A 12,300-nucleotide genomic window follows, 5' to 3' on the forward strand; every position below is an offset into this window, starting at 1 on the left:
TTTCCTTAGTACGGTTTTGTCCCAAAAAGGGTTTTCCGACAAGGTTTTTAATGAGGCAAAAAGTACAACGTGTTACTCGATAATGATGAAAAACCAACTCCCGGAAATCCGAGGTCACACCCTCCGACTGGGGACTTAATAGCACTCACCCGACCTTGCAGCTTGGGTAAGTGCTAGGGGAATACCATGCCCGCACCGAAGATGACCCGGGTCAGAGAAGATGAGGAAACTCAACACTTGTTACGGCAAAACAAAGGCCCGGCCACCGGCCATAGCCTTTGATGTAAGGACCAAACGATCATAATGAATCGTGTCCCATTCAGCATTTGCTACGGCAAAACTAAGGCCCGGCCACCGGCCATAGCCTCCGATGTAAGGACCAAACGATCATAACGAATCGTGTCCCATTTTACATTTGCTACGGCTAAGGAAGAAAGAGTTAAAATTCTCATATGTACAAACATTTTGCAAACACAAAGTTATCAAAAGTTGGGATAAGCAACTTTCGATTAAATGTACTCTTCCACGGTGATCACCGCATATTTTGTGTTGCCTCATTCACATACCACATACCGGGTACTGAGGTCGAAACTCGGCAAAGGCAACTAGGCCGCAATGATCCGAGCCAAAATTTGATAAACTCCCCGAACGGGGACTGCTACATCAAAAAAAAATTTAGCCAAGGCTGAAAGGGTACCGACCCTAAAATGTAGCCGAAGGAAAATACCGGCCCTAATTAAATGCTCTTCATAATTCGGAGACGTCCGAAACCACGAAACATCAGATAAAGTCCTACGGGCACGATGAATCAATGACTACGAGTCGCCTTGTCTAAAAACGGACCAACGATTGTAGCAAAAATAATAACAAACATTCAAACGAAGAAGCAAGAAAGATGCGCTTTTCATTTATATAACGGATGTTCTTTACATCAAAAGAAAAACAAAGTCCTACGAAGACAAAGGAAAAAAAATAAAGAGATAAAAGCCAAGTACAGGACCTATGCTATCCAGCATGGCTAGAGGAGGATGAATGTTCGGACTCGGTCCGCTCGGAGTCATCTGACTCCGACTCGAGAGCGCGGTTGGCCTCCTCCTCCATTCCTTTGGCTTGGAGTATCAGGGCCGGAAGATCCGCAAGACCGTGCTCAGCTTGCTCGAGGGTGACCTGCCGAGACTTCCACTTCTCGTACTCGGCAACAATAGCAGTATGGGCCTCGGCCGCTTCCACACTTCTCCAGGTTTCTTCCAAGTCGGCCTCAGCCTTGGCCAGTTTTGCTTCCAGATCAGCCCGGTTCTCCTCAAGGACACTTATCCTATGATTGGCTGCCTCCAGCTCGGCCTTAAGGCCGTCGTTGGCAATAACCGCCTCCTCGAGCTCGGCTCTTATGCCTTCACATATCCGAGACCGCTCCTCGGCTTTCTCCTCGAACACCCTCCTGCGCTCGTTGAACAAAGTGGCCTCGGACTCGAGCTGCCGGTTCCTCTCGGCCAAACCCGTTGCATTCGCCTTCACCAAATCTAGCTCCCCCCGGAGTCGGGAAACCGTGGTCTCGAGCTCATCTAGCCTCGAGGAAAACTGGGCTTTATCCTGACTAAGGCCGATCTTGTCAGCCTCAAGGCTCCGGTGATAGTCGGTCATAGCAGCCAGTTCACTCTTCAAACGACAGTTTTCGTCCTTAACCGCATCGAGCTCAGGACGAAGGTTGGCCAGCACGATCGCCCGATTCAACTCTTCCTCCTTCTCCAGAAGAAGATGCTGGTATTTCTCCGTTTCTCGGCCTTGGGCATCCAGTTGGCCTCGAAGATCATCTATCTCATGTTGGGCACGGATGAAAGCTTCATTAACCAGCACCACACTCTGCAGGTAAAACAAGTCAGAATACTTAGGCGAAGTAAGGATAAAATCCCCAGATAAACTGTACAAGGACGGTTAAGAGTCTTACCCGGTTGCCCGCATGCATACCCTCATTAATGAGGCACTGCCAAGTGACCCCGGTCATTTTGCGCCTATCCGAGTCGGAGACAAGGGGCCGCAAATAGCTGGCTACACCCACCGGACGTGATAAGAAGCTGCAGTCCTCGAGGACGGTGATTACGGCTGATCTGGTTCTCCTTGGTTCCACACTCGGGGCAGGGAAGATATTCACCAAGTTATCCCTGACACCGGAGTTGTTGGTCCTGTTGGCCGACCTCGTGGCCCGAGGAATAAGAAGATGACCAAAGCCCGCAGCTTCGCCGGTGGCGGGGGGAGTGCTCCAGAACATATCATCGAAATCATCCGCCCGCGGAGCCGGGGTAGATGAGCTTGGAGCAGCCCAAATGTTTTCAGCAGAGGCCGGGGGCTCCGCAGTCTTAGCAAGCTCATGCTCGGGAGATGGGCGAGCACCTGTGGGGGCTTCACTCTCCGGTATTGGGACGGTTCTTTGATCGGCTTCAGCAGCGGCCGCTTCCCCGGACCTCCTTTTTCTTTGCAGGGGAGTGTCTTCCGAAGAAGTTTCACCTGAAATGTCGACAAAGTCAATCGACCGAAGAGGTGCCGGGGAAAGTATTTCTTCCGTTTGAATGAGGAGCGGAACCAACGAGACCTCCGCCCGATAGAAGGAAGGGGTGGAACGGAGACCGCCTCCTCCGGTATTGGGGCCACGCAGGGAACGGAGCAGACTCTCCGAACAATGATGTCGGGCTCCGTCTCTTCCCTTGAAGACCGAGCAACGCTTCTTGCCTTCTTCTTTCTTGGCCTCTGCCCCTTTTCGGAGGGCCGTTTTCTTTTTGCCGCATCGGTGAGAACGCGAGAAGAACCCCTTGTGTCGAACTCGAATGCCGGCGCTAGGGGGGCGGTCCCCGACTCCGATCTGGGGGCTACCGAGTCCTTAGGCAAACCTGAGAGAAGGGGGAAGGGGAGATGTTAGCAAAGGACGGAACGAGTAAAGAAGAATGCAGTAGGATAGAAGTAGAAAGCTACCGTGATTCTGTGCGACCCATCGACCGCGTGACAGGTGGGCTCATGTCCGGTCGTCATAAGGATGTTGGTCGAGAAGTGCAGTGACCCAGTCACTCAGATTCCGAATAACCGGACGAACGTACCCATTGGCTGACAAAAGTAAGGAAGAAACAGTGAGAAAGCGGAATCAAAATTCGACAAAGCAATGCTAAAGCAGTTATTCGAGGCTTCGGACTTATGCTTGTTATTCCACTTCTCCGGGAAAGGCATATGATCGGCTAGAATAATGTCCTCGGTCTTCACCTGGACGTATCACTCCAACCATCCCCGGTCTCTGTCTTCATCCATTTTTGAGAAGAAAGGATTCCGGTTGCGCTTGGCCAGTTTCATTACGCCACCCCGGAACAGCCTCGGGGAGTATAGGCGTATCAGGTGGGCCAGTGTGAACTCCTTCTCGGCATTGTTGGCCAACAACCGGAGACACGCTACGACCCTCCAAACGTTCGGGCCGATCTGAGCCAGTGTAACTCCGTAATTCCAACACATGTCGAGAATGACCGGATCCACCGGAGGATCGAGTTTAAGCGTGAAGGGGTATGTGTAAACGTACAGAAACCCTTCACGATGGTTAGTGACGGATTTATCTAGTCCGGGGGCGAAGACGCCAACCGGATGGGTGTCCCACCCGCAATCGGCCCGGACTATGTCGAGCTTCTCCTCGGTGATGGATGAGGGATACCGCCTCACGTCGAATCCCCTGTCTGAAACAAAGGAAGGCTTTTCGACCTCGAGATCTTTGTTGAAATTGAATTTAGCCGGTATGATATCCGAAGCCGTGGGCTCGAATTTAACCGGAGACGCAGGCTCGGCTCCCGGGGACGACACCAGTAGAGCATCATGGGAAGTGGATTCAGACATCTTGGAAATAGGAAAGAAAGGAGGAGGTTCGAGAGGAATTTAAGAAGAACGAAGAAATTGGTGGTTCGAGGAAAGGCAAAGTATGAAACGGCGACACTCGAGCAAAGAATATTTGATAGAAATGGTGACAAAGTTAGGTTATTTTGCACGTAATATGAAGCGGTGAACGATAAGCGGATCGGATGTGGAGTTAATTGTGTGTGGTGCAAGGGGAAAAAAGCGAGAAATGAAGTGGAGTTGAAGAAGAACAAAGCGTGAAAATGATAAAATGAAGGGGTAAAGGGCCTTATATAGGCATGGAAGAGGAACGGTTACTGAGGAAGACCAATCAGACGGCGCCACGTGCCCCCGTCATTAATGCGAAGCGACTCGAAACGACGTACAAAAGGCGGTTGGCAGAAGCAGACCACTCGGGGACAGACACGTGGCCGATAAAAGGGGAGCCGTTACGCATCCGTTCCCGCCAAAACGTGAAGATAACGACAAACGCCGGAACCACCGGTTTGAAAGTATCGCTCCCGTTACTCGGTAGATCGGAGATGGGAAGTGTGGGGCTATACGTATGTGGTAAAAACCGGATATAAGGCAAACCGGTGGAACGAGGAGCCGGAGGGAGGAAAGAGAATGTGTCGGATACTATTCGCCTTTGATCGGGGTGATGCTTGGGCGGGGGGGCGAAGGCACCGGCGTCTGCCTTCTGCGTCGTTGAAACGGCCAAGCCCGGCGCCCCGAGCATTCATGGCCGTTGGTCCGTACAGCTATTGGTCCGAGTAGTCGTTGGTCCGTGCGGCCGTTGCGCGCGGGTCACGCGCCAGTAACGTCCTGTCATGATCAACTACCCACCATGCGCGTGTCAGACGGCGCCGTCAGTCTAATCCCACCAAATTCGTGCAGAGCTGTCCTTGTTACTATTATTTTATTAGTTCACATCATATGAGACCCATGGAGGTCACACTATAAATAGAGCACAACCTTCTCCTTTGTAGGGGTTGGCTCTTTTACTTTCAAAGAACACTTGTAATAGAAGAATTCATATATACAATCTCTCTCTCAATATTTGATTCGGCCAAGGCCGTTTGTTTCCATTATTATTGTGTTTCTTCCATCAAGTACCTCACATTGTTTATAAACGTTTGTGTTCATAGAAATCGCCATCATTAGCCATTTTATTGAAGAACTCTCACATATACATTCTCTCTATATAACATACATCAAGATCTAAGCACATATCCTATACCCACTTACTAATTTAATTGATTATCCGATTTCGGAGTAAACAAACCTAGGTAGGTAAGAGGGAAGTTCTGATGTTTGCAACTAGTGATCTTCTTAATCTTCCTCCTAATCTGTTTGTCAGTATGAGTCGGAGTTAAGAAACAACTCTTAGCTGAATTAGTTCTCTTGCCAGAGACCATCTCATACATCCTAAGAGATTTTTTGTCACTGGAGGAGAATATCGCAACATCATCAGCGTAGGCCAAATGATTAATCCCTTTTACTCCCTGTTCTCACAAGGAAACTTTAATTATATATCAGCCCACGTTGGTCGTTACTCTCCTCAAAGTATTCAGGAAGGGTATGACCTAAACCTAGTATTTTTGTTGAAACAATTTTGTCCGTATGTCAAATATGCCAAATTTTAGCTTATAGTGAATAGCAGTTGCAGGGAGAGCTTAGTTTCAGAGCACCACTACTGCATACTTCTTTTAACATTCAGGCGAATTCATCTGATATGGTACCTTTTATTTATTCAATATTTGGTTTTTACATGTTCATTGTGGGTTCAAATTTCACTCTCGCTCCCTACTGTAAGACAACTCCAGCAGTGTCACAGGAAAACATTTGCAGGACTAGTGTTTCTCGCTGCAGGATTGGAAACCGTGCTTAATTTAGCCCCTTAGGAAATTAGCTGAATAGGAAATTAAGATTACTCTAAAAGTTATCTATGCCTAAGCATGTTTAATGTAGAAGGAACATAATTGTACATTAATTACTGAAGTCTCCTGATAAATATCAGTAAGGACTTCAATATTTCTTTTATTTCTGGAAGCAACATATGATCCCGTTGTATGAGAAGAAATGTTGCTTATTTATGAAGAGTATTCTGTTTTCTGCCTTTGTGTCTGAAAGTACGTACGGGTTCAATTCCAGAGTTCTGGGTTGATTGCACTTAACATTCATTTCTAGGTTGTGCAATAACAGAGGACCAACAGTTGAATGCTTTGAGTCATCTGTTTCTATATCTTGACTAGTCATAGTTCCGTGGTCATGCTTCAAGAGTGTAATCTGTTCATTTACCAATTTTAATAGCAAGGTCTCTTAAAAATGCAAATTTCCTTAGAGGTATGAATAATATAATTGGTAAAACCAAGACCTTAGATTAGAAAGGTACACAACACCGACAAGGCATGGTCAATTTGGGCACAACCCAAGTCGGCACATTGAAAAGTTGGCCAGATATGAGCTAAATATGTAGTAGAAATTGATGCATAAACCTATTTTTTGGTTTGTTCGATATAACCATGATAAAGAGAAAAGAGTTTGGTTAGCTTTGTTTGGTAAATAAATAAATTATAAGAAAACAAACTGACAAAACATCAACTCAAATTGGAATGACATATCTTTATTCAAAGCTGAAGCTTGAAGCATACAGTAAGAAATAAAGAGATCCCAACTATCCCGCAGTTTTCTTGTGTCTGTGTGAAAGGCGTGAGAACCATTTGTGGGGAGTGTATCTAAGTCCTGGTCAATTGCATCCGTCATGACTTTCTTTTGTGGCCAAAACACTCTGATGGCCACTGCTAGTAGTATTTGTTTGACTCAGAGGCAATACTTTTCCTATGATGACACTCACCATGTATGTCTCTTTCTCGTACAATATTAGGGTTGCCAAAGTGGGTGGTTTAAAATCCAAACCCTTCTCAAACGTTGATAATTACCAGCAGTCAATTATCGTCAATTCAACATGATCATGATAAAACTTAGTTACCTTAACTAATCGTTTTTTTGAAAGTATAGCTATGACTTTGAATCATTCCACACGCGCGCACACACTATTTAAAGTAGTTTTGACAAGTTGGTTAGATGTCTTTATGTTCAATGAGTGCACGTTGGATAAGTGAATATGTACCTATACTTGTGTATTAGTAGCGGATCCAAAATTTGGGAATTGAACGAGTGAATTTTGAGAACGTTTCTGAATGCCAAGCAACTGCGTTTTGTTTTAGATATTCAAAACTTATACATATATATATAAATACAAAAATTTACCCTATATATACTGCGTAATTTTTTGTCGAAGGTATTTGGGTACACCCTTAAGCCCACTGTGTAAATGCTCAAAATTCAAAATAAGTGGGTCGGCTCAGGGATTGGGTCAGGTTTAGAATGGGTGATGTTAAATAAATTCAAGTGCTAATTCTAGCATTCTAAAGTATTTTTTTTTCCCTCTAACTTAAAGCTGTCACATCACAATGGGCTATGATCGCATCACTCTGCCCGGAATTTCTTTCCATCAGGCATCATCATATGTATCTTCAAGTATATATCATATGAAAGCAAGTAATCATTTCCCATCAGACATCACCATATGTATTTTCAAGTGTAATATGCATGAGATATCATATGAAAGCATGAATGTAACATGGACACTATAAGCAAATAGGTAAGAAGTCGTAAATAGGCCTCAAATTTGTATATTTTCGACGGACCCTCAGTGAAAGCTGTCACCATAGAAACTGACAACGTTCTTGTCACCCATTTAAACACAAAATAAATATGCAACAACACACAAATGGTGCGTGTAATTCACACGCAAAAATAACAAATAAGATAGAGCCACGTGGATTTTAGCTTTAAAAAAAAAAAAAAGGATTTTACCAAAAAAAAAAAAAAAAAAAGAGTAAAAACAAAAATAGTCATCTTCTTCAGCGCCAAAAATATGGACCATAGAACCAAAAGAAAAACTCTATGCAAGAACATGATTTTAAATAAATTTCCCAAGAAGATATTAAATAAATTTCCCAAAACCCCAAAATAATAGTTCATATCAACCATAGAACCAAAAGAAAAATTCTATGCAAGAACAAATAAGCCTCAGCAATCTGAGACCTTGTTCTTGGACCTGTAAACAAGTTTCTTCTTTTTAGAACTTTGGTTGTCAAATGTGATCACCACCTTGCACGGTTCACACTGCCTTGTAGGTAGTCTTGATCATTGTTTCATTTGCACCAACCTTTCTTGATTTCTCTGTGAGAATGGTGTATCCACCTTGACCTTTGAGCACAAATTCGACTCCATAAGACACGTCCCAACTTTGTCACTCTTGCTTCCCAACCAATGTGCCCCATAAAATCCAACATTTTCCCACATTCAACACCACAGTTGAACATTCGACAAATGAAATGCAATTCGCTCGACATATAATTAAGCTAATGATTATTGAGGTTCTACAAAAATGCTAAAGCTAATGCTCAATCAACGGATACGCAAAATCTTCGAAAAAGAACACTAGAAAAAAAGAATTTAAATGTGATTTGATTAATTGTGAGTATAGAATAGATAGATGTCTCGAGAATTGTGAGGAATTTAGAAATGTGATTTGATTAATTGTGAGTATAGAATAGATAGATGTCTCGAAAATAAGTAAAGGGGTGTGTTTGGATGAAGGGTTTTTTTTGTGTGTTTATTTCAAAGGACTATTGATTTTTTTGGTCCATTAATGGAGAAATCATGGACATTTTCTGTTGGAGAAGATGAAGGGGGAGAGAGAGAAAAAGTATAATATTCTCATGCCTTTTACGGTGACACTTGTCAATTGGGATCCACATTAATAGCATTTGAAATCTTCACGCTCCTTAAAAAGTGGGCAACACGCACGGTGACATGTGTCTATGTAGCACGATAAACGTTGTCTTGGAGGTTCGGATAGTGTTTGCTCGGTTGAGGGGGTCGAAATGAAAAATATGGACGAGTTTGAGAAATTTTTATGACTTTGGCCAAGCAAACACACTGTATAAAAGAAAGCCTCAAGGAAGAAAAAACCAAGTGCTACCTCTTATAGGATTTTCTAAAATCTCCCCTAAACACGATCAACTTTCAGGTTACAACAATTTGTACACTTAAGGATAATAGGTGTTGAAAATTATATTTTCAGTTAAAATGATCATGAAGATTAATTAAATAAAGTAAGATTACTTTTGAGAGATAAAAAAGATGGTTAACTTTGATGATCAATTACCACAAGTTAAATTACCATTCAAACAGTCAACTCTCTCGTTCTTTCTGGCTTAAGTATGTTCACAAATTTTGTGAGCGACTCCCAAGACCTTCAATTATTAGCCCATCAATTATAAGTAATTAAATCATCATTCCTTCTAACTTTGGAGAAGTAACCCCCTCCACTCCAAATCTTAGGCCAAAGAAATCAAACAAAAAAGGTTGGTGTATCAAACAATCACTACTTGGCTCTATAATTCGAGTCTGGAACCTAAATGACCAAAAAAAAAAAAAAAAAAAGAACCAAAATATCCCAAGAAAAAAAAGTGATACAAAATACCTTTAACGCAGTTTTTTATGCGTTATATAAAAGTGAGTTAACGTCTCCCGTTAAACTCCGTTACCTGAATTTTCTTTAAAAAAAAAAAAAAAACTAAATTACATAACGCACAATTTTAGTGCGCTATGTAAGAGCCGTGTCAATTTACTTAACTAATCCTATTGTATCCATTTCAAAAACTATGCAAAGTTTCCATCTTTTAAAATATTTACAATACTCCTCCGTTCACTTTTATTTGTCCAGTATTCTAAAAATACATTTTCACTTTTACTTGTCACTTTTAGTATATTAAGAGAAGATAATTTTTTTCCTGTTTTACCCGTAGTAGTAATTACTCATTTCAAAACATTTTCAAGTCAATTGAAAATTTACATCAATTAATATGAATATCGTGATAAATTATGCATTTCATTTATAATTTCTTAAGGAATATGCAAAGTTCTGGACAAGTAAAAGTGAATGGAGGGAGTAAAAGTATTAATTTATCTTCTAATACTATAAGAATCTTTTAACAAATTGTTACCAAAGTATGTATTCTCTTATCTTTTCATATTCATGAAAAACATTTATCCTTATAGAAAGTATTTATTCTCTTACTTTTTAATAATTATCTTTTAACAAATTATTTATCCTCTTGTTCATTGGCTTGGTGGTCTTTTTTCTTAATTAATGTTCGTTTAGATAATTCTAAAAATAATTGAGTCTAAGATCTATTTACCGATAAAATTAAATAATTTGTATTATAAGTGAGGATTAATTACCCTAAATACTAATGTAAATAAGAACTAATTCGAGGTACATACATTGTATTTTAAAATTGAACATTTACATGACTTATACCGTGAAAATCCTACCTTTGATTTTAAAATACAAGGGTGTATCTCGAATTAGTTCATATGACATGAGTATTTAATGGAAAGATAATTAGAATATTAACGTATTTGGAAAAAATCATTTTCTAAAAAATCTTAATTATAGTGATGTATTCCCAATTTTTCAAACAAAAAACCTTAATTCTTAAGAAATATTACGCAAATGAAACTTTATCGGAATAAATAATTTTCAAATAATTTTCAAGCGGAAGAATAAATAAAGAAACTAAAGATGATGAATTCTTATATAATAAAATATTAACTAAAATAATTTGTTGCTTAATGTGCGAGAAAGTTAATAACAATAGTTGGCATATTTTATTAAGTAATTTGTGTTATTTATAATTTTAATTTATCTTTTAATAAATACATTTGTTACGATAATTACCCCATAGAGAGTGTATGTGCATGATTCTCATAGTATAAGTGGTGCAAATGTTCAATTTTTAAATACAAGGGGTGTATCTCGAATTATTTTTTATTACATGAGTATTTAAAATAATTAACCCTCAATTATAATAGAAAATTATTTACTTTTGTCGGTGATAAATAGATCATAGACTCAATTATTTTTAGAGTTAGCTAAACAAACACTAACTAAGAAAAGGGAGCAACAAGTCAATGAACAAGAGGTTAAAAATTCTGTTAAAAAATATAATTATCAAAAAATAAGAGAATAAATATTTTTAAAAGAATAAATAATTTTTCATAAATATCAAAGATAAGAGAATAAAAATTTGTGAAAAGGTTCTTATGGTATAAGAGAATTAAATTACTATTATAAATATTTTAAAAAATTAATATTATAAATATTTTAGGAAGTTTGATTTGCTACCAAAAAATATATAATTTTAGAAATGGAAACTTTTGCATAGTAATGAAACGGATACATTAATTGTAAGTATCCATAACACGGCCAACTTAGGAAATTGGCCTGGTTATATAGCACACTAAAATAGTGCGTTATGTAATTTAATTTTTTTTAAATAAAATAAAAATTCGGGCAATGGATTTTACGGAAGCGGTTAACTGCTTTTATATAGCTTATGAAAAAAAGTTGCATTAAAGATACTTTGGTATCACTTTTTGTTTTTAGGTATTTTCGTTCTTTTTTTCTTTTCTTTTTTTGGGTCATTTAGGTTCCAGACTCCTATAATTCAACCTCGGATCGTAATCCATGACGATGTGTATAGTAGGAAGTACTATAACATTGATTGTTATCCGTTTTTCATACTTCTGTGTCTTCTGTCGTTGGTATAGAAACAAAAAGGAAGTAGGAAAAATGCACTAGAAAAACTTAAAAGTTACGTCTATAAACGACTAAATATAGAGGCATTACGAGGTGATAGTCAGAGGTGGAAGCCAAATTTTGAATTTATGGGCAGACTTGTAGCTCCGCTCGTCAACGAATACATACTTTTTTAAAATTAATTAATTTACCATAACTAATGCAAATTTCTGAACAAAATATACACACACATATCATTGATTTAAGCACGTGTATCTATATGTACATACTAGTTCTGTGGGCGGAAGACGGCCCGTATATAAAAGTAGATATTTTAATTAAAGAAATATAATTTATGTAATATTTAAATCTCATATAAGTATATTTTCAATATATAAAAGCAAAACTTTCATTTCACTCCTTTAATATTTTAACTTTCATTTTGATGAAATTATTAACTTCAAATAAAATGCGAAGTCAGAATTTGACGGTCATGAGTTCTAGATCCTAATTTATTTAAAGTTATTTTGTTCATTAATAATGTATATATAGTTAATGAACTTTTAAGACAAATACAAAATTTGTGCGGTGAATGGGTTTCACTCATCCATAATTAGGGTCACGGGTTTGAGCTTGGGTATGAAAAAAATCTTTGGAGGGAGCGCTTTCCCCGAATAGGCGCTGCAAAATGAAAATTATCTGGATTAATCGAGCTCAAATGCGGATACCGGACACCGGATAGAAAACCAAAAAAAAGGGAAAAATGAGGTAGAAGGTTCGAG

The 12,300-nt window shown here is 39.6% G+C and overlaps 1 protein-coding gene across 1 annotated transcript; it reads right to left on the reverse strand.

Moving 5' to 3' along the window:
• Positions 1-767: 767 nt before the first annotated feature.
• LOC132044517 (uncharacterized) lies at positions 768-2,553 on the reverse strand. Its single transcript, XM_059435013.1, has 2 exons — positions 1,946-2,553; positions 768-1,860 (listed from the first exon to the last, which is right to left on the reverse strand). The coding sequence occupies exons 1-2, from the start codon at positions 2,264-2,266 to the stop codon at positions 1,006-1,008; spliced, it is 1,176 nt and encodes a 391-aa protein (XP_059290996.1). The 5' UTR covers positions 2,267-2,553; the 3' UTR covers positions 768-1,005.
• Positions 2,554-12,300: the final 9,747 nt, after the last annotated feature.

Source organism: Lycium ferocissimum, unplaced genomic scaffold (genome assembly GCF_029784015.1).
Source record: "Lycium ferocissimum isolate CSIRO_LF1 unplaced genomic scaffold, AGI_CSIRO_Lferr_CH_V1 ctg4698, whole genome shotgun sequence".
Taxonomy (NCBI): domain Eukaryota; kingdom Viridiplantae; phylum Streptophyta; class Magnoliopsida; order Solanales; family Solanaceae; genus Lycium; species Lycium ferocissimum.

Bases quoted from the DNA above. Each gene is read 5' to 3' on its own strand.
- LOC132044517 (XM_059435013.1), bottom strand. From the start codon at position 2,266: ATGTTCTGGAGCACTCCCCCCGCCACCGGCGAAGCTGCGGGCTTTGGT. The intron at 1,861-1,945 runs GTAAGACTCTTA...TTTTACCTGCAG, and splicing joins GTATGCATGCGGGCAACCGG to AGTGTGGTGCTGGTTAATGA.